The following is a 24,084-nucleotide window of genomic DNA, read 5'->3' on the forward strand; positions in this document are numbered from 1 at the left end:
AGTAACCGGACATTTATTTTATTTCTGTCGTTTTCGTTTCTTTGATAAAAGATCTTTCTGTACCAACGTTGACATCAATTAAAATAACACAAATAAAATCCAACTTAGACGTATTCTATTTGGAGTTGGCTAGTTAATCTGTTTTACCCACTACTGATAAGTTTCCTATCTAGCCTGTGTGAGTGCGAATCAGACTGATGTGATTTAAATATTTTCAAATCTCTGTTATGCACACGAAACATCCGTAGATTGAACTTTGTACCATTTTTTTCGAAAATGTGTGCGGGAGCATTCCACAGCGCACCCCGTACTTACCTTACTTCAGCGTCTTTGATCCTGTTTTGTTTTGTTGAAACAAGCACGAGCGCGTATCGAAATTGATAGTGGGGGAGTGGGAAAGCACTGAAAGCAGACTGTCAGTGATCAGGTCGCAGCACAAACAACTTAGTAACCGAACATTTATTTTATGATTTCTGTCGTTTTCGTTCGTTCGATAAAAAATATTTCTGTACCTACGTTGACATGGATCCTAAAAAACGATAAGTCGACAGTAAAAATAGAAGGTTTTTGGCAGAATGGATTGAAAATATTGTTTTATGCTGCTTGATAGGCCTCAAGCGGTTCCAGTGTGCCTTATATGCAATAAAACTGTCGCTATTAATAAAAGTGGAAATTTAAAGCGACACTACATAACAACTCATCAGCAATTCCACAAAAATTCAGACCAAACTATAAAAAACTGGCTCAAGACCGTCGGTGTAGTTTCTTACATTAATAAAGAGTTCTTGTATTTCTTTTATAATTCAGAATGTGATTTGAAACCAAAATAATATGTAGCACTTTATTATTAGTATTTGTTTTTTTTCTGGACCCCGTTAAAATTTTCCCACAGTATCCGGACCCCACCTAAAACTACTTGCCGACCCCTGGTCTAGAGGCATCGCTGTTATAAATATATCCAATAAATACATCATCGTAGGTTTATGATGAATATATCTATTCATATACAATTCTAGTCACGAGAATTTAAATATTTAAATCAACATAAGATAAGAAACGGGAATCCTGAAGACTATTTCTGGGATATTTTTCACTGATGTCGACAAATTGGAAGTAATCAACTAGATATTATTTTAGTTAGTTATTATATTGTAATTGTAAATATTCAACAAAGATATATCCTCATCTATTTTCACTATACTGACTTTACTAGATATAGACTTGACAATATTTTGTAAAAAGGATAAAATATTTTTCACACCTATCGGCAATTTTTCATCCTCTTAGACTAAGAATATATACAAAATTTTCATATCATTATTCCAATTCTCTGGTGAAAAGTCAAAGCGAATGAAACACTATCAATTTGATAGTGTTTCAAAATTGTGATCAAAATTGTTCTAACATATAAAAATATCACAACAAATAGTAATTACAAATAGTAATTGATAAAGAATAATTCACATAAGTACAACTGTCAAAATTGGACTGCAAACTTTTTATAATATATTTGAGTCAACAAACAATTCCAAAAAACATTTTTCCCACTAACCAGAATACAATACTCTTGTGTCATGCATTTTCATTTGATTTATGCTAAACCAAAAGGTTCAGTACTACCTTCTGGACTTTATTTTAGTTCAACAACGTTATTTAGGAATTAGTTTCACTCATTGAAAAATATGATTAGCGGATCCAAAATCGGAATAATGTTTTTTATGATTATAATTAAATAACAAAAAACAGATTACAGTAACATTACCCTTTAACATAGTATAACAATAAATAATCAACAATTCAAAAATCAAAATGAAATTAGAATATACAGGATGGCCATTTTGAAATGAAACTTTAGAATTTTTGTGATATTTTCATTAAAAAAAATCCTTCAAGTACAGTAAGACTAGTATATATATATATATATATATATATATATATATATATATATATATATATATATATATATATACACATTTGCATCAAATATTACTTAAATCTATTCAGAACTGAAATACTTCAGTTTTATATGGTAGGATTCATATTTTATTATCTATTCATAAATGTATTCTTCTACTCTTTGAATTTAACATATCAAGAGATATAAAAACAACATATTAATTCGATAGCCCTGATTCATTTGTTTTCTAGTCACCAATCAATAGTGTTAACAAGATATACCTTGTTAGAATTCAAAAACATGGATGCAGTGACATAATAGAAAATATCTCATAAAAGTATTTCTTCAATCAAATGCAACTGTTATAAAACACAGCTATCTTACATTGGTCACCCTGTATAAAGTGTGTATAAAGCAATGTGTTGAAACATAGTTACATTGGAAGAGGAGACAGCTATTGGTATGATTGAATAGAGTTATTGAAGTTTTCTGAATTTTGAGATAACATGTAAAGATCTAACCACGTTTACATAGCATATTATATGAAAATTTCTAACAACCGATGTTACCAAAACCAACGTTAATTCCTGTGTACACACCATTTCCGTCGAATTTTATCAAATCAGTTTACTAACGCTGAAATTTTTGGAAAACGAGTTAGCGATTTAAAACCAGATCAAGTGGTGTGATAATTTAACTGTCAGAAAGTCTATCTATGTCAAAGTCAAAATTATGCCCAATTGAGCAGGGTTAGATCTCGCTGCCTGCTTGACTAATTGAGAAAAGGGTATGAAGGAGGAGAACCATCTCTGTGAATTATAAAGTGTCCTTCCAAAGTCACTAAATTAGGGAGCCGCCACTGTAGTGACAGTGTGAATTTTTAATGAAGCGCTAAAAGTTAAATAATAAAGAGAGCTAGATAAAACGAAAATAAAAACCCCCGCTTACAGAAGGTTTTATAATTTCACAATAATTCATTGATGTTATCTCACAATAATTTTGTTAGTTTATATTTACCAAATAATATACGACTACGTGAATATAAGCTCTATATCTACAAGCTCTATATCATCAACAACTTGAGTCATTAACAATATTAAATACTCGAACTCAGCATAGGTCACGTTCTCTATAATTTCTAAGTTCATATCATACAACTTTTGATATTAGCGCCATTTTGGTCAGTTTTTTTACTATAATTTATCGTTTACTAGTGGACACTTTTTCATCAAAATTCCCATTTGAGATAGTTCTTACCTCTACCCTGCATAGAAAAAGGCAAGTGGTTGATGAAATTAGACAAAAAAAAAATAGGTTAGGTTAGGTTAGATTCAAGTTTGGGAAAAAGTAAGATTTCTTGGGACAAATGCATATTATTTTTTTTCCAAAATATATGGCGTTACTAATACAAACGTCAAAATAATATGGTCCCAGAAACAAACTATTCATATCTTCACAAAACATATTTCCTCAAAGTTTTCCATTTTACATATGCCTTATGCCAAATATACGAACAATTATCCAAATGTATTCGCGATGATGGTAGCTAGGGACATCTTTTATAAAGGTAGAGATGAGTTTAAGATGATTTTTTTCACAAAAAGTAGATACGATCTTCTTGATTAGCAGGGCAGTATACTTTAATAATGCACCAAATATCTAAAATATGTAAGAATCCCAAGCCTATTTTTTGCAATTAGTTTTTCCAATATCGTACAACCCCCAAAACTTTGAGAAAAACTTTTTCCTAGCCACATTTTAGCTACTGCGGTGTTCGAAGACAACTATAAACCATCAAAAGAGTCAATCAGTAAAAAATACACCTCGAGACTGTAGTCAACTAATACTGAAAAATACAAATCAATGTTCAAGAAGAATGTGGTGGAGTTGATTTAATTCTGAAAAAAAATCATTGAAATTGATGATGTCATTAAAAGTTGATGACGATTTCATTACTTCAGCGTCTTCGAAATTAACATATCTGAATTTCAATTATTGGCAAGTTCATCGTTCAGATATAACATCTAGCGGACGTATTAAAACTAAGCCAGATGGTAAAACAATGTCCCGTGAAAACTTACGTGTAAGATTAATTTTGATTTTCACTATAAAAGGTTTACAAAATCGCGACACGTGTTTCGATATACAATAGCTTTCTATAGCACTAAAAAAGATTACTTTCACAAAATCAAAATTAAATAACTTGTGATGCACTGTTTGGAACCTTTGGTGTAGTAATGAATATTACTGGAGTTTTTTCCTAACACTGTATTACTTATTTCATTGGAATAAATTACCATTTTCCCAATCACATATTATCTCATGCCATCAAACGCACAGCTATTCCTTTCCCAATAACCACATTTCGTATATCTAAAGAACGAATTCTGGGTATATATCTAATTGAATCAAAATTATAAACACATTTGAATTCTTCACATTCCGTCAGGCTTGGGAATGTTGGTGTTGTAAGCTCGTATAACGGCTGACTGGGACACTACACCTCCTTCTTCTTGTGAAAAAGCGAAACCATCTAAGAAAAGAAAAAAATTAGATGTATTTAAAGTTATTCAAATTAATGTACAAGTCAACGAAATGTTAAAGGTAATTAATAAAAGGTTACACATTTCACCAAAAGGGTAGGTTATTATTCTTTGGAAAACTCATCAGAAGACGCTCCTATGTAGGCCAAGCTTCGACAACGACCACTGAAAGAAATTCGTCATTTGTCTTTCTCTACACTTTTCACTGCAAGGCAACTAGTTTATTGTAGAGCCCAAAAACAAAGCAGTCATTATATATCCCAGACAGCGCTGTTTAAACCCACCATAGGTTCCATCAGTGGTGCTGAGCTGAACCACAAATGCATTGCTATCAAAGCCTGACTAAGTAAAACCGATGATACCCCTCCTTTATGAAAAGCCTCACGAAAGGTGGTTGAAAAAAAATAAAACAGGATTATCTCTTGATCCAAAAAAGATATCGATCTCGGTCCACTGACATTCTCTAGCTGTAATGATGTAGGTAAAACTATAAAATACTTATAAATTTGACGCCTTAACCTTCAATTTAGAGATCAACCTCCCATTGTTTTCAATTTTTTTCATCATTCGTGAAAATTTGCCGAGATGCGAATTTGTTTTCTTATATGCAATTTTTTCAGCAAAAGTAGGGGAAATAACAAAAAAATTAGTGATCGCACATAGAGAAATTTTGAAATATTCGGCTTTTTTGAACCTTTAAAAATTTCTACAGGCGTTCATTCGCAATATTAGGGCACGGAGGCTTTTTTGAAGTTAAAAAAAGTCGAATTTTTTTTAAAATACCAATATTTTTCAACGTGCTAGCAATCATTTTTTTTTAATCTCCTATACTTTTGAAAAAATATAGTATAAGAAAAATATTCGCATCTCGGTAAATCTTCACGATGAAAAAAAAATGGAAAAAATGGGAGTTTCACCTTGAAGGTCAAGGTCTATAGTTCTCTAGTATTCTATATCATTTCAGCTATAGACTACTGTTGAACTGTCATCGATATATTTTTTGAATCGAGAGAAATTCCTTTTTGAAATCTTCAGTGCGCCATATATAGGATCCACAAAAGATTCAATCCAAGAATAAAATGATGGATGAGGCTCCCGAAGGCGCTCCTTTGTAAATCCAAGCTTCGACATCAAAGTTTATCGAAGATTTATTGGTCTAGTCATTCAAACTACTGATCTTGATCTGCTTCTACTACTACTGTTAAAAAATTCGAAATTTCGTCAGAACTGTTAACAAAACTGTTATGTGCTAGTTTTCCTCTATTAATTAATTTCCATCCATTATATATAATATTTGCATATATTATTCACTATGCAAAAGCTAAACACTATGCAAAATAAAACTTACACAATATAAACAAATACATTTGTGAAACAAACATGTGAAATACTTGAAAAAATAATTCCAACTTGTTATGAAGCTGAAAGAGGCAGATTATTCAAATAGAGAAGAAAAACGAGAAACATACTTGATATATAACCTAATAGTCGAGAACATGGATAATTTCTGGAGAACGAATCTTTCATATTCATAAACACTTCTGTTAATTTCTGAAAACCTAGTAACCATTTCAATTTCATACACTTCTGTTGTAGAAAGTTGTTTGTTGAAATAAGTGTGACTTTTTTATAAACATTAAATAACATTAAATTCGTTCGAAAAAAAAAGAACAAATTCGACAAACTGGGAAGTATGATTTTCAAAGACTGAGCGGCTTCATTACTATTCATTCTGCAAAAGCAAAGTATTGTTTGTGAGTATAGGAATGTATAAAAAATGTAAAAGAAAATGAATTTTGATGAGAATATTTTTCTGGTATTGTTCATCATGGCAATACAGCTGGAAGTAGAATACATAAATAACAATTGTCCCTAGGTTGTCAGTTCCACGTGGTGACTACCATAGGGCAAGCATAATATGGCTGTCTTCACGGAAAAAAAAGATTTGTTACTTCAAAGAAATTTATTTAGTCTGATTTATTTCATCACTTTGAATAAATATCATTCATTCCAAACGACGTGTGTATTGTATTGATTAGATGATAATTTTGCGGAGACAAAATGAAATTCTCATTTTAATTTCTCTAATATTTCAATTCAAGAGGTCTTTTACTTGGTCAAATGAAATGTGGATCATTTCAAGAATAACATTTATTGAGTTCTCAAAATAATTCGGTTGAGTCAAACAATATAATTTCATCAAATCAAAAGTACGTCTGTTGAATGAAAACTTTCCAATTCAGTTTAACACTATGGGGTGCTGTTTTGACACTAATATATAATTGAATCAACTGAATATTTATTTTCACTTCAACAATACATTTCAATACATTTAACTAATTTTGGAAATAATTTCAAGATTATGGATAATTTCATTTCAATATTTTTATTATTTGTTGGTTTGAAAAATTGAATTGTTTCCTTCAAAGAAATGATATAGTTGAAATACTTCTAAGGAATAGAATGCCGGTCGGCACCATTTACATTTTCGCAAGAACCGTAAACTAATCACGAATGGAATAAGAATTAACAATGTGTTTTGTGTTTTTCAAGGAAATGACAAAGAGGTTTACAGTTTCTTTTTGATTATACGTGGATTGAAGTTTTTCAGTGTTTTCACAGGTATGTTGATAATATACTTTCTTTCATTCCATATTTTGAAATAATTATGAATAGCATGTATTGGATATTGCAATATAATATCTTTTATTTTTAGACATGGAGGAATTATATCTCCTAATAATATACTTAAAACACATACTTTTCAGACAGAAAATGATGTAACCTTAGACATAGCTAAAAGGCTCACTGATGAAGAAATGAAAGAAATGACTCCCCCAATTGGCAAAAGAAAAATATTCAATCAAGGAAGCAATTGATGGAATAAATTAAGAGTCATATATAACAGAGGTATGTCTTTCATTCATAACTTTAATAATAAATATGTATACCATTACAATTAAAAACATATTCAGTTTTTTCGAATAACTATATATTTTTGTGATTTGCTGTAGATACTTATTATTATTCAGGTCTATACCTAAGTAATTGAATGCTAGAATTCTTAAATTTAATAGATTTGAAGGCCTGAAAGTTACGATTGGAGACCTATAGGTAAATTTTGTCATCACAGTCATATTTCTAATCAAATTTTTCTGTGATGAAGTAAGTCATTGTTTTTTTCCTATTACTAAAAAATAAGGGCATCTCCTTTTGTTAAATTGGATGTGTACAAAAAAAAATATTATATTTTTATATTTCTATGGGATAATATCTAAGCTTGTTAATAGAAATTGATCCAATAGTATTATTGCGAAAATGTAGACTATCACTAATCTCTGTTCTCTTTCATTTTAGATCATTACTTCAGTGAAAGGTTTCAAAATCAACTCCGATTGTTTTCTTGGTAGATATCACCAATAATAATAATAAATAATAAAATATGTTAATGTTTCATATTAGGATTAACCATTTGTGAAAAATTTATATTTTCATTTAAATATTTGTAGAAGTCTATTATAATTTATTGATTGTTTGAATAAATTTGGTACTAAAATTTCTCGATTTTTATTTATATTTTGCTCATTCTCACGTTGAACAATTTTCCATGGCATTTACATAATCAGTATTGAATATGAAATATTATCCGCAAGACTCCTATCAGCAGCTGATTAAAAAATCGTGATACGTAAGTAGATCAATAATCCAGTTGAGGAAATGATACAAAGTGTATTTGATGTATTGAGAAATCGGGTTGTTGAACAAACTATAATATATTCTCACAATTATTCAATAACTTGATCTATTTTGAATGGAGATTCATGTAAATTCAATCACTGACTCTGTATTTCTGATTCTGCTGAAAAGTAATTTTCTCAATATACTAAAACTATACGTAATGCTTTTTATCTACAAACTTAAAAAACATTTTGAAGTTTTGGAGAAGAGAAAAGTAGTTTTCAGTAGAACTGAGGGAAGGATTTTGATTTGTAACTTTATTTCATTTGGTACATCATTATTCATACTTATTTTGAACTTTCGAAATGCTTTACTCTATCAGATAGATACTCACAATGAGGTATAAACATTGTTCGTTCAACTACTATTCATTATTTGTTCAACAAAATCATTACTTCAGTGGAAATTGTTCCATTATCAAAACAAGCAAGGTTCTTCATCATCCTGCAGATATATTATGTTTCTTCAACATAACTTTTATTCAAATAGAAAATACATTTGATTATTTCAATCAGATCCACTATTTCACCCATCTTTAAATTTTGTTTGTTCAATAGAATATTCGAATTACCCTAAATCATTCTCGCTATCAATTAGACAAAATATTACTTGAATTCAATTCTTCTTTGAATTGAAATAACTAATGGATGCGATTGTTTCAATGAAATATTTGTTTGATACAATGAACATATGCTTGAAGAAATAGTTAGGAGTCAAGAATTCTTTTTACTTGCATCAACAAAATATTTTGTCGTGCATATATGACACTTTTATTTCTTTGAATGAAGTGAATTTTATTTCATTCAACAAATCTTTTTTTTCCGTGTTGCAAAATCTTGAAAGCATATTATTGTTCATTATCAATTGGACTGGAAGCCTTTGATGTTCCGATAAAAATTGCTCTCATACCAACTATTAAATGTTCAAAAACATCTCGTCATTACAAAATACAGCCTGCTGAAAACCGAAGGACGAACTCAAAGCATTCATGATTCGACACCAGACAGCGCTGTTTCGACCTGCTATAGATCTCATCAGTGTTGCTAGGCTGAACCACAAATGCATTGCTTGACATAAATGTCATTAAAGAACAAAGCTGAGTACATGAGGGCGATAGCATCTAACCTCATGAAGAAGTCATCCATGGGATCAACAGAGAACTTAAGCCTCGTCCTCAGTTCATCACTGCAGCTTATACTACAAAGAAACTAGCTGAAAACCAGAGCCCAAACGCAACGCATTTATGATTCGACATCAGACAGCGCTCTTTCGACTCGCCATAGGTCTCATCAGTAGTGCTAAGCTGAACCACAAATGCATTGTCAAAGGACAAGCCTGTGTACATAAGGGCAATGGTTTTAAGCTCTCTGCCTTGCAGTGAAAGCTGCAGTGATAGACAGAGGACGAATCTCGTCGGCGGTCGATGTCAAAGCCTGGCTTTGCAACTGACCGCTTGGGGAGCACTGTTTATCATTCATATTTGAAGATTGAGTTCTCTGTTGAACCCACAGGTGTCGTCTTCGTACAGGGAGATATCGTCGCCCTTATATAAAATACAGCCTACATCAACATATTATTTATACAATCACACAAGTCCTTGAAAACTTTTATGCAAAATTACTTTCTGCGAAAAGTGAGATGAACAGGTAATACAATTTACTGAATATGATTACTGTCAAGAAAAATCCTAACTTCCTTAAATTTTCAAAATAAATATTTGGTGAAGGTGTTTAGAAGCCTATTTTAAATATGTTAAAACAGATTTTATCTAAAATATAAATGACATTTTTTCATTCCTACAAATAAAATTACATTTACTAATTCCGATTGTTAGTTGTCAATAGTGAGGTTATGAACTTGAAAGTTCTCAGGTTCACTTTCACTTAATATTATTAGATATTGCCAAAACTAATAATGAAAATTCTCTTCTCGTTTAGTTCAGATCTTACCTATTTTCAAACGAGATATAGCAATCAGGTTTTTTGACTACCAGATGATGACAAACTTCTTTGGAGGCTTGAAATTTAAAAATGCGAGGTAAACTTTTTCTAAAAGTCATTTCACAGAGATGGTAACACAAAATAATAAAAGAAAAGACTCAACGGCTTTATAGATGAAAATAAAACATCTTCGAATACGTAAACCTTGGAACTTATTGGAAAACACTTTTCTCACACCAGAACAAAAATAACGTCTTTTGGCCATTATCTAAAATGTTTGTAATTTAATTGTTTGGTGACGAGTTGCTCAAATTAAAAAAACGAACCGCTATTTTTAAGCAAATATAATGTTCCTTGAAAAGATGTGACACAACAATTATAGTACCAGAACACGTAATGAATATACCCACTGACATAAAAAGGTCAGAAAGTCCTTAAATATTCAAGTTAATATTAAAAAACCCTTGCTGGGTGATCAAACAATGATATTGTTTTATCCATCAATTGTTAGAACAGACTTTTATATTTATTAAACTGTTACAAATATTGATGTCATTTGTTTCAAACGAAATGTGATATGACGAATATTTTGTTTATTTTTTTTTAGTTTTCACCTATGGTGAAATTTTATTCATATATGTACTGAATATGCAATATTTTTCAATTACCTTAAATAATTGTATTTTTATTGAGAATTATTATTGCGCTAAATAAAAGATTATTATTATCATTATTATTATATACTCTCCCATTTCAAAAAATAAAAGTGAATGCCTCTTCCGCTTAGTGGTTGAAGTTATAGTGATGGAACTGACATGTTGATATAACACCTTAAAAACAAAAGTATACGGGTCCAAGATTTCTCTTTATTTTTACGTACCATGCCGTAAATGTCTATGTACTGTTCTCGATGGCCACCCTGCACATGTTTTCTTAATTTTATGAAACGCACCGTACTCAGCCAAGTGTTTGTCCAAACTTCCGAATAATGTTCTATCCGGCTTTTGTCTCTCCGGAAATAATTCAAAATAAATTTGTTCTGTTTTCGTAACATTCCTATCAAATTTATAATACAGTTTCAACATATCTCGTTTTTTTTCATTTGAGAATGACATTTCGCCTGAAGTATTTGTGCAAACTTATGATGTTTGATGAGTTCTGACAACTAGTGTTCATTAAAGAAAAATTTTCTATGGAGTCATGATTATCTCAGATGAAGGGTTTTTTGATACCTGTGGTTTCACGAGAGCATAGCATAACAAATTATACATCAATGAAATCCGAATGAGAACTACAAATTTCCTGTATAAAAAAACAATTGGCGCCCATAATACAAAAAAAAGTTGATGATGATTGTCAGAAGACGAAAAGAAAATTCAGATAGTAAATCTGAACATGAAAACGTAGCTGAAAAAAAAATATCAATGAAAATGTGTTTTCGGTTATGAGCTATGTTGTCAAATAACGGAAAAAAAAATTTGATTTTTAGATTTTTCTGGATATTTTCGGAAATACTCGAATTTTCCAAGTTTCAAAACAGTATTTTGTTAAGCACAAAAAAACGCAACTTTTCCCCAATTTAGGCTTCGACGTATCTCTTGCAGTTTAGGAGATTCCAATGCAGGGGGTCGAGTTTGAATTACCCTGTATATTCTCTTCCCATTTTCTGATACCTTACTAAAATGCTATCTCCTTCAACAGTTCAGGTGGTTTCAATTTTCTACTTTTATTGGCTTGATTTTCAACCCTCACCTTGTATTTCATTTGTTGTTCTGGTGTTTTCGGTATTTTCTTTGTAAATTCAAGCCTAATACTTTGATTTTCTGTAGAGCTTATATGATGAACAACATGATTGATAATGATGCCTTACAGCTGTCTCGGGGCATTTCTTCCAACCACCAGGAAAATCTTCATAACAGTTCATGAATAACTTTAGATTTTTTATAGCCTGTTCTGCAATTCCGTTTTCTTCAGATCATATGCCCATTCATGAAATCCTCCATATGCAAATACTTTTCCACAATCAGTAACTATATTCTTTATTTCATTCACAAATGGTAAATTACCTAAATATTACTTTACAAATATAATATTTTCCTTCATTGCTTTTGCCGAGATATATCTCGTTGCTTCATAAACAATTATAATGAATGGTTCCGTTGTTTTGTTTAGTCAGACTTCTTTTAGATTTTAGCAAAATCAACAGGTATGGTTTCATATGAATTTTCAGAACATTTAGTGATATGAATGAACTTATGTTTTGGCATTTGAATTTTGCTATTTAGTACGTCTTACAACTTTTTGTGTAATATTTGATATTCTTACTGATATTTTTCCATATGAATCTATCTTTAATTTTATAAAAGGTTTTATAATACCATCACGACCTCCTGCAGTAGCATCTTCGTGATACAATTTCACTATTTCATTTGTTATATGCTTGCTTTTAACTTGATATCTGCCATGTCTCATTTTTTCCAAATATAGAGTAACCAAATTACACCAAAAATAGTCTTAAATATTGTTGGAAATGTCAATACATGATCTTAATATGGCATCATTATCTTTCAGTTCTTTTCCATTTTTATGATTGACCTCCATATCGAAACTTCTCAAAATTATTTGCCTAAATCACAGTGGTCGGTCGGGATGCACTTTGGAATTTTGCCGCCAAGTATTCTTTCTCTGTTACTGAATTCATTTCACATTTTGAAAAAGTATAATAGTAATGGATGATACCTCTTAGTTATCCATTCCTTTTATTTTGGATCTCCTTTGTAGAGAATTGCCCCACAGCCATAATATGAAGTATCTGTCGATAATTTATATTTCAAGTGAGGATCTAGGATTCTCAAAATCGGAAAATCGGTTCTGATGTTATGATTTCTGTCAGTTTCTCGAATCAATTTTCACATTCTTGAGTCCAGATGAATTCTAAAATGATCAGTAAGGCCAGTAAAACATTGTAATGACTTGATGTCATAAGGTCTCTTCACATTTTTCACCTTTTCAGTGATTTCATTCTTCATCTTCTTCATATTTCCATTGATTTCTCTACCTAGAAAACACACTTGTTGTAGACAAAAAGAACATTTTTGCAGTTTATTTTGAAATTACTTTCATTATTTTTTTTTATTTTTGAAGTAATATTTTCACGTTCCTCCAAAGCGTAACCTTCACAAATAATATCGTCGATATATAATATCGTCAGTATATGCTACAACATTTCCGTTCAATAAATCACCAAGAACATCCTGAGCGCTGAAATTTTGCACTTCAATTATTCCACCCGAGTGGTAGCCTGAGACAGCCCCTCTTCCGTTACACATGCTGTAAACTTTCTGTTATTTTCTGTAAAGTTCACATATCAAACTTCATCTTTCAAATCTATTTTAATGAAATATTTACAACCAACAAATTTTTCAATTATTCATTAATCATTGGAAATGGAAAACCTTTAAATTAGTTTCAATATTCATTTGTCGAAAATCGATACACAGTCTATATCCATCCTTCTTTGTTTTAATAACAACACAAGGTAAGGCATATGGTGAATTGAATTTTTTAATTATACCATTGGAGGACTGGATCATCCGGGAGAAGGAAATATTAAGAGCAGATAGTTGTTGGTTCACAGATGGATCAAAAACACCTTCCGGTTCTGGAGCAAGTGTTTTCAGTCGCAGACCCAGGGCAGAGTTATCTACCTGCCTAGGAACTTATACGACTGTATTTCAAGCGGAAATTTACGCTATTGAATTGTGTGCGGAGAGATTGGATAAATCCAACCTCACTCACAAGTCAATAAAAATATTCTCAGACAGTCAAGAGGCGTTGGAAGGTCTTGGCTCCTACCGAGCAACGTCTAAATTGGTAGCAAACTGCCAAAAACGACTCTCCTCGATAGGAAGACCTAACAGATTGTCTCTGGTCTGGATTCCTGGCCATACTGGCCTGAAAGGCAATGAAGCTGCTGACTCTCAAAGGTGGGTGCTGCAAGCGGCTTCATTGGACCAGAACCTGTCATTGGCATCGCTTTGGGCTTTGCCAAACAAACACTGAACACCTGGATGGCAAGACGATTTATGAACTTCTGGCAGAATCTTTCAGGATTGGCTCACTCCAAGGCGTTTATTCACCCTTCGATGCTTGATTCCAAACAGTTGTTGGATTACAGTAGGGATGAACTACGATGTCTAACAGGCCTTCTTACATGTCACTGTCATTTGAATCATCATATGCAGAGACTTGGACTGTCGGAAGACAGTGTATGTCGCCTCTGTCTGGAAAATGATGAAACAGCCGAGCATATACTTTGTGCCTGTCCCGCTAGGGACCGAATCAGGTTCTTTGAGCTCGGCAGATCCATACTCTCACCATCTGACCTGAAAGACCACTCACCATACAAATTAATCGGCTTCGTTAAGAAGCTGGGTTTATTTGGCCGAGTGCGAATAGGTGTGAGCCACAATAAACCCTTGTCGGTTGCGGTGGAGGGTCGAATAGACCCACTCACTTTAGACCTACCTACCATTGTTTAGCTTGAGTTGTCTCTAAAAGTAAAATCTGTTTCATAGTTAGAAGAACAAAATGATGGATTAATATAATTTGATGAAATAATTCCTTCAAATCGTTTTCGGAAAAATTTTCCTTGTTGAAATGAGTAGTTCTCTTGAATAATCCTAGTTTTCTCAATGCCATTTTCCCCAATAATATATCGAATGACAGATTTCCCGCAATAATAGGATGAATTAAAATGTCTTCGCCTCTGATTTTCGAATCAATTTTCATTTTATGATAACATTTTGTTATGCCAGCTAAACTCCTTATATTGATATTAGTATTGAAATATGGTAAATTCAATATCATATGAATAATATGAACAAAAAAACTATGTTTTTGGGAAAGTGTTTGGCTTTCTACTACTCCATCTTGATACATGGGATTTAATCAAATAGGTGAATGAATGTCATTACGATGTCATCGATGGCATAAGTAGATCAAACTCATTCCGTGACATACAAATCGTAATTCATTAATGAACTGTCTGTTTTTTCGTACAATGTTATCAAGATTGGTACTGAAGAGCCCTAAGGCAAGTGTCTTACGGCGAAACATCGATGTCTACCAGTGAGGATGTCAGTCCGTTAAATAGTTTGTCAGAAACGGCTAATTAACGCTCATCATGAAAAGCCCTGTATATAAGGTCGCCCGTGAAGGATAAAGGGTCAGATTAGTAGAAAAAAATTGATCATCAGAAATTCTCGAGCGCGTCGGAATAAGGTAGATGAGTTAATTACCTGCTAAAAAGTGTATATTTCCGTAATCTGACAATTTGTCATTTCGACATTCTCGAGTGTAGCTAATTTTTTTTTATTTTGAAGGAAATAATTCAAGGATACCGAAAAATATATAATCTGACGATTTCCGCAAGCCGAAATAACTAAAATTCGTCGAGAAAGTTTAATGCGTGCAGCTTGTGATACCTATATTTTCCTCTCCGAGTTTCTATTTCTCTTTCACTTTTTCTATATCTATTACTCTCTCACTCCGTCCCCTCTCTGAATTCTGTTGCCATGACGCCATCACAGGTGATCACAGAGACTCGTTCGTGATGAAGATGATTAATTAATCAATTGATTATAAAAAATAAACTTTTTTTGAGCATTTTTTAAAATTATTTTCTTATAAATACAAGTATTCTACTTAATAAACATACACTTATTTATTTGCATGCTGAGCTTTTCAATCATTCAAGTTCAATGATTTAAAAAAAATTGAAAAAAAGATTTTTTTGTCAGATTAGGCTAATCCCTCTAGATAATCGTCAGATTATGAGACAGCACGTCTAAAACATAAAGATGTACCATATATATCTTAATCTGACGCGCTTGAGTATTTCAAAATGGCGAATGTTTTGCACATTATAATAATGGCCGCGAGTTTGCGTCAGATCGAAATCGGCAGATTATTGAATGATACCTTTTTTGTTGCACTTAACACCCCCTTAGAAAATCTGACGCGCTCGATTAAATTTTTTTTCTTTTCACTTTTAACCCTTACGTACAACCACCCGCATCGTGCATACGATCAGATTAACATACGAACATTATTCAAAATACATAGGACATTGATGCTATCAATATCTGACGCGCTCGAACATGCAACAGTATTTTTTTACATATTTAAAAATCTATAGCCGCTTCCCCCACCGATGAAAAGGTATATATTATATAACAGTTTTCTTTTTATTATCTAAGCTTTGCAACCTAATATGTCTCTATGACGATCGAGTAAATCCCCATTTTGCATGAATAGTGTCTTCTGTATAATTCAGTGTTCATATGGAAGTATTTGTTTCAAAAGAAAAATTTCTTTCATGTAATTCAATGTTTATATGACAGTAGCTGTTTCAGGAGGGCTTTTTCTTTCAATTTGTGTCTGAGAGTTACTTCTTTGCATTTTAAAACTGATTACTTCTTTCCTTTCTTCGGAAGATTCCCACATTTTTTTTGAATTAAGATGGAGTAGTAGAAAGCTAAAAACTTTCTTTCCTAAAAATTAGTCACTCCTAAAAATATAACCCTTTCAATATAAAAAACTGTGTATGGTTCGAAATTTCAAATTTTGTCATTATTAACAAAGTCTTCGTTACATTGACTGTTATTGCATTATTCAGATTGTTACCCATTCCTACTTGTTATTTACTGAATATCTCGTATATTGAACATCTGTCTGGTTCCTTTCATAAATTATATGATGTTTCAAAAGTTGAAGTAACTCTCTTCTTGATTTTATGTCATTATGGCATATTTGTTTCTATGTGTAGTAAGAATTTTTTCGAAGATAATTGTCTGCTGAGTGTAAAAACCGTTGTTTTTCATTAAAATATTCAAATCTTCATCAAACGACAGCATGAAAAAATGTTCCATTCCTCCACTGAATTTTTATTCAACAAAGAGAAATACTGTATAGGTAGAATCTCAAATGATGTATTTTCTGATCGTCTGTATTCCATTTGTTGGATACGACCATGAATTCAAGTTGTTTTCTTCATGTATTTGGGTTATCATCTTCAATGTGGAATGGGTTTGTTAATTTTAATCATTTTGGAATTGTCTGTCACCAATGCCAGCCATTTTGACAATACGTCTGTCTGACATCATTGTCTGTCACCAATGCCAGCCATTTTGACATCATATGGTCGAGTTCTCTTTCAATAACTAGTTGCGTTTGCATGTCTCCCTTATCTGCACTGCTTTTATCATAATTGATGTGAAGTATTTCGTTTTCCGGCTGCGCCATATAGACTTTCAAAGAAACAAGAGGATGAATCCCTAACTCACAACTTTACTTGTTTTATTATTTTGCCATAGCAATAGAAATATATGAAAAAGAAGTATACAGAGTGTTCATATACTACAATATTAAAACACTAGGAACACTTGAATCGCCATCACCGAATAAATAAATGTAATTTTCGGCTAAAAGAAGTGAATAGGCAAAGGCGTGTTAAAATAAATCCTACTCACGTGACAACTCCACGTCCTGCTCAAGCCTAGGAGGGGTTCTTCGAGTGAAAACATTCCTCAGCAAACGAGCAGTCTCTGAGAGTCTGTAACCATGTTAACTACTGCTTTCTGGCATTTATTACAGCTTATTGCAATCGATTAGTTTAAACAGTAAAGCACAAGCTAGAGTAAGCGAGAGTGGGGAAGTGGTAGAAGTTCAACAGATCACCTCAAAAATCGAAATGTTTTTGATTATACTTCCACTCAACTTTGATCTGAATTGAAAAAAGCACCCTACTAAACTACCCTTAAAATCTAAAAGTCTATTTCCTTAAACATGATTTGATACAACAAATCTCAGATGACTTGTTATAGTTATATTTATAAGGTGGGTAATGAAAATATAAAACATTTGCATTAATTATAGATTTGTGTTTTTACTTCTGAATTTCGATTAAAATTTTCAATATTTTCTATGTAAAGCACTAGGTAAAGCTTACTTGATTGAATCAGGCATGTCAGAGATATTTTCAATTATCGCTAAAAAAGAGGACGACGTCATGATTCGATCCGATCTAATAGTGCTTCAATTAGATACTTGATTACCTGAAGAATATGAGTTAATAATAAATTCTTGCGTCTTGATCAGTTTCGTTATTAGTAAATTATACTTATTGTGTGCATTGACATGGCTACTTCAGTTCTCTTCAGGGCAAATAATTTTTTTCTGTTAACGGCAAGTTCATTATTCTCAATTATATGACGGTCTCATACACCAAATTTCTTCGTATACCGTCGATATTCTGGTGGGTATGTGTTCGCAAACAACGGGAGTTTCAAAATCATCATCGATACTTACATTTGAGAATAAGAGAAAAAATGGACCTGTGAAATCAAAAACCCATCTGTAGTAAGAAATAATGTGCCTGTTGATAAAAACCACAAACTTGCAATTAGAAGAACAGTACATTCATTTCATTTCAAGAAATGAATAGAAACCCTAGACAAAATAATTAGAGCCTTGAAAGTATACTAAAGTATTTCTTCAATGATAGGCAGAAATAGGCAGGAATTACATTTTAGCTGGAAAATACAAAACAGAAATTCGAAAGTGAAATATTTACTGAAGGAGACATTACCTAAGGCAGAGGCATTACCTAAGGCAGAGTTTTGACGTGAGGATAGAAAGTTTTATTATCCGGACGAAACTTGACCTAACGAAGGATATACCATTGGAAAGATGTGGCAAGACAAAAACACCACAAGTTCATGTCAAGAATTTTTAGAAGGCTGATCCATCAGATTAAAGTCGCCTTCTGGAAAAGGTAAGCTACTGATTATTACCCACATTGAAAGTTTTGATGGTTTTGTTGAGGGTGGTTTATGGATGTTGAGCTTGACGAATATTTTGAGCAAATTATAGACCCCATTCCACCTAACTCTGTGATTGTGATGGATAATGCAAGTTGTCATTCCTGAGAAGTTGAAAGAATACCGACTAATTCATGGAGAAAAACGGTTATCATTAAGTATGGTTTAAAAAACCATTGTCGTCAGTATGTTCAAATGAAACTAGTTTCACGGAATATGTAGGCAACAAGACGGCACTGCGTCTGCCCATTGAACTCATTTGGGCTCAAGTAAAGAGTTTCCATGAAAAAAGAAACACGATAATCGAAATAAAAGACGACAGAATACTCTCTTCAAGGAGTTCTTGAAAATTTCGATTCAAAAAAAATATTTGATTGAATAGTTATGGCGTATATTCATCCATATACTGTTTTCTGCTCACAAAAATCATATAAGAACATTTTGGAATGTGGTTTGGAAGGGGGATAAGTCTCAATGGTTATGACGTCACAGACATTTTTGAAACTTCTATTTTCATTCGAAATCGGAAAATTTAGGTGTTACTTCCGGATGAATAAACTGTTTTCTTATAGAGCTGTCGAATACTATTGATTTTATCTTTTTTTTTTCAGAAAAAGCAAAAATCTATTGTTTCACAAGTAGATAGGGATCGAGCATGCCCTGACTCGTTAGTACCTCGATTGACAGAAACAACATTGTTTTTTTCTATTTTTTTGAAGTCTATAAGCAAAATGAATAGAATTTCAGTAATTTCTATCCTACGCTGATTTTTGATTTACTTAAAAGGAAATAAAGGTTCCCAAATTGATACAAAAACATTTCAATATTTGAGTACCTGTCCTACAAGTGAAAAGTGAGGATCTGTATCATGCAGAAAAACTTCATGCCCTTAATAAAATACTTACATATTGCGAATTGCTCCAGTGCATGCATAGGTCTTGCAAAACAAATACAAATTATTACCAACACAAATAATTGTAACGACTCGACGATCAATCATAACTCATTCTAGCTGAACAATTTATTTCAAATCACTTGTACACTCTTTAACAAAAATTACAATCTTTAACATACTATAAAAATATCTGTAACATTCTAACATCTCATAATACTATTCACTCAATAGAACAACATGCTTCTTAATATACAGTGTGGTCATTTGCAACATATGAGATTTTTTTTATTATTTGCACAACCAAAATACAGATAGTGCTGAAAATTGGTGCATGTTCGGTAATCATTTCAGGTGCACTTAGAATGGTTGCGAGTCAAACAGCATACAGGGTATGTCAGCAAATATAAAAATTGCTCCAAGAGTAAACATGGCCTCCTAAGACATATTTTTGTTTTTCAATTTTTTTTCGTTAATTTTTTCCCAGTTTGTAATTTTTTTATAATCACCTTAAAAACTTTAACTAGTTAATCATAAAATCAGTTGATGACAACCTTTCTTCAAATTTTTGTTAGGGAAATTCTTCAAATTCTTGTTAGGGAATCACAAACTCCATGTTTGTTGCAACGACATTTAACACAACTTCATAAATTTGCAAACCATATTTTCAACGAGGTAAAACATTAGTAATGGTAATATGTATATTCAAAAACTCTCATTTGAAGTGAACATTTTGTATTTAAACTGTTTATGAAAAAGCTTTACAAATCAACCGACAAACATAAAATCCTTTTAAAACAATCGCGGATACCCAAGGAAAAAACAAATGAGGGTTGATAGTAAACATTTTTTTTTCACCGTAGTGTGCGCTGGTCAGGCCCTATCCCCCGAAGCCCCGATACATTCGGTAGGGCGCGGCAGCATAATCAACCAATGACCACTCCCCACACCGTGGGGTAAGTGATCATTGGGTCCGAGAATCATGTGCCTTGAGCAAACGCAGTGAGCCAAGAATGACAGCCTTCTGCATCTGTGCGGCTAAGATTTCTGCCTTAGTGCGGCAAGCCGGTATGATTTTAAGATTCGAGAGTAGAGAGAACATCATTCCACCAAGGACTCCAATACTCAGAACAACCATCTTGACAGAGTGATCTGGATAGAGTCTGCGGAGTTCGAAGAGAAAATCTCGATATTTTATCCGTTTTTCCTCCTCTTTTCTGACGATATTCGTCTCGCCAGGAGCTGAAAACTCCACGACAAATATCGTTTCGGTCTAGTGGTCGAGAAGGACTACATCAGGCTTATTAGCTTGTATGAGCCTGAGGGTGGGGACCGAATAGTTCCAAAAAATTCGGCACTTCTCGTTCCCCACAACGGATTCAATATCCCCCGGAGCGTATGGCAACACCGGTGTCTCGTCAATACCGTAAGAGTGCCGTAGATGGTAATATAGCACTCTTAGGGCCGCGTTATGTTGATGGATATAGGCCGAGACCGCATATGCTGGACATGCTGATAGCAAGTGCATTAGGGCTCCTCGCGGCAGGCCCTGCACCTTGTGTCAGGAACCTCTATACCCATCACGCGACTGCGGTAGACTAAGGTGTTGAAGACATCATCCTGGCAAGCCATGATGAACCCCTCAGTTTCCGATTTCAGCCCACTCGACCTGAGAAAAGCGAACGTCAGGCGCTTTGATAAAAGCCAAGGTCTCCAATGTTATTGAAGAAGACCCCATGCATTGGCTTATCCTTGTGTCTCCGCAGAAGTAAGGTGATATTTGCGGCTTTTATCTGAGCTTTTTGCTGAACGGGTTCCAACTCGGTGACAGAGTTGTAGTCACCTCGTTACGAGTCGAAAACTATACCGAGTTCATCAGCTGCTTGGGCAGATGCCCTAAGGATGGTCACGGACCATGCAGAGAAGGAAATCCGAACTCCTGACGACTTTACAGGCTGTATCCAGTACCATTCTGTCATGTAGACACTCCAAACTCAAAAGTCCACGGCCTCCCTGTTGTCGGGGGAAGTACAATCGTGGGACGGACGATTTGGGATGCAAACTACTCCAAACGAGTAGAGTGACATTGGAACGGCAAGCATATTTGTTGCAGCAACTTTGTTCTTCCCCGACAGTTCCGATGGAAAGATCTGTCGAAGTTTGTGCTGATACTTGCCGCGGAGAGAGTTTTTCACTGCAGTTACCTCTTGTGAGTGGCGTTGTTCCACCCCGAGGTAAGTATACGTCTCTCCGGCATTCAGATGGTGTAGGATGCTTCCATCTACGAGCTGCACATCCTCTCCGTAGTCCCCGCATCGTCCTCTTTTGAGATGAACCATTGCGCATTTGTCTATCCTGAATTTCATACCGATAGCATGCGTATACTCTTCCACCACCCTCAAGGACTGATGGAGATCCTTCTCTCCAGAGGCATAAAGTTTAAGATCATCCATATAAAACAGATGGGTGACCTTGTGCCTTCGGTTTCCGGGGGTGGCACAGTTATACCCTCGAGTATTTCTGAGCGAGTATTCGAGTATTCGAGTATTCTGCAGAATAGAAGGGGGCTGAGGGAATCACCCTGAAATACACCCCTTCTGAAAGTGACCCACCCTGTTTGAACTCTTGCTTGACCAGAAGCGAGTTCGCCAAAGTGGTATCAGTTGTTCAATGCATCTCACTATGTTGTCGGGTACCGCAAGGCACCTGAGCAAATGCAAGATGAGCTCATGCGAAATTGTATCAAATGCCTTACGGTAATCGATCCAGGCCATAAAGAGGTTACGCTTATATTGTATCGAGTCCTGCGTTACACATCTATCGATGGGCAGGTTCTCTTTACATCCAGCGACTCCTCTCTTCGACCCTCTCTGCTCTTATATCCGTTCGAACACTCGGTCAACTGCGGTGAGTATTTGTGTGTATAAGATGCTTGTAAACAACTTATAACACGAATTCAAGCATGATATCGGTCTGTAATTCTTAGGAACCGACAAATCTCCGCTTTTGGGATAAGAACGGTCCCGCCCCTCGACAAACCAATCCGGAGTCGCCTGCTCTCCGTCCAGCCATGAGTTGAAAACTCTGGCCAGATGGCGGTGGGTACTTGGTAGTTTTTTCCACCAATAAGTGTTCAGCCCATCTGGGCCTGGAGCAGCAAAGTTCTTGGAACCAACAAGGGCCCTTCGAACGTCATCCGGGGTTATCGGGTTGCGCAGTTCATTAGGCTCAGGCGGTCGAAGCTCTCTATTGAAAGCTTCGAACTGCGCTAGAGCTGGAGTGTCTAAGTTGAGTGGCTGCGGGTGTTCATAGATATCCTTCCAGAAGGATTCCACCTGATCAGCGGTCGGCGGATTATCCACAACACGTGGAGGCTCTTGGAGTAAGCGAGAAGGTTTCTCGCGGAACCTAAGGTTTTCCGCGATACTTCTCGCTCGCCTCACTAGTGACTTCTTAGCAGCCACTAGCATTCGTATCCTATTTGGTGGTCAGCAGTACGCCTTGGCTTAAAGTGTGATGGATACGTCGTAGATTGGCGGCTATTCGCCGCACTGCGGGCGTGAAAGGCCTGTTGGCCGCCCTGTAATCCATCACACATTGGATACGAGACGCGTGTTGTCTCGCCGACGTGATCTTAGCCTCCATCTTGTGTACACGCCGTTCAATCTTCCGAACCGCAAGGCTGGGATTTCGTCCTTCCGATTCGGAAAGCGATTGGACGACGTTATACACGGCCGTGTTGATTTGCCAGATGTCAGCCTCTTCTGTTAAAACACTATGAACCTCCGCATCCAAACGAGCCAGTTCGTGTGGCTTCAGGGGCTTAATCCTGTGGAGCGCCCTGCGTGTTCTGATTGTCGTCTCCATTGGTGGTATGATGCGAGTCTCCTCTCCAGCCGTGCCAACGGGTGGTAGAACTGTGACTTCTACCACTTCGTTAGCAGGCTGAGAAGGAGCTAAATAGCCCTGCCGCCGAAGATAAGATACATAATTCCTAAGGTTTTGGGCGGAAAAGGCGGCATGCCCCGGATGTGTTTCACACCACAGAGCATGCAATCTCGCCATGTACCCTCTTCGCGCAGGCTCACTACTCTCGTAGCAATGCATAAGGCTATCTCTTAGCTCATGCGTCCACTCAAAACGTCCGTTTTCATTGCCAGGGTTGTCATCAGTAGGCAAATCGTCGATATGG

General features: G+C 34.5%; 1 protein-coding gene and 1 long non-coding RNA gene across 16 annotated transcripts in view; one reads left to right on the plus strand and one right to left on the minus strand.

Moving 5' to 3' along the window:
- ATP8A (ATPase phospholipid transporting 8A1) overlaps nucleotides 1–24,084 on the minus strand; it is a 118,046-nt gene that overhangs the window by 1,378 nt on the left and 92,584 nt on the right. For 7 of the 15 annotated variants that reach the window (XM_074169928.1, XM_074169934.1, XM_074169929.1 and 4 more), the window contains 2 exons: nucleotides 17,651–17,733; nucleotides 1,129–4,430 (listed from right to left, as the gene is read on the minus strand). The exons of 1 other annotated variant lie outside the window; for it this stretch is intronic. In XM_074169928.1, coding sequence (XP_074026029.1) covers nucleotides 4,333–4,430; nucleotides 17,651–17,733 — 181 coding nt within the window. In that variant the 3' untranslated portion in view covers nucleotides 1,129–4,332. Of the gene's footprint in view, nucleotides 1–1,128; nucleotides 4,431–17,650; nucleotides 17,775–19,905; nucleotides 19,938–24,084 lie in introns of those variants that run through there. 7 more of the 15 variants (XR_012464177.1, XM_074169935.1, XM_074169937.1 and 4 more) reach the window with 7 other exon arrangements.
- On the plus strand, nucleotides 6,383–7,998 carry LOC141480127 (uncharacterized). Its single transcript, XR_012464182.1, has 2 exons — nucleotides 6,383–7,350; nucleotides 7,798–7,998. It is a non-coding gene; the product is annotated as an uncharacterized lncRNA (long non-coding RNA).

This window comes from Leptinotarsa decemlineata, unplaced genomic scaffold, assembly GCF_025532065.1.
Source record: "Leptinotarsa decemlineata unplaced genomic scaffold, Ldec_3_MD MMD2_P_RNA_scaffold_6, whole genome shotgun sequence".
Taxonomy (NCBI): Eukaryota; Metazoa; Arthropoda; class Insecta; order Coleoptera; family Chrysomelidae; genus Leptinotarsa; species Leptinotarsa decemlineata.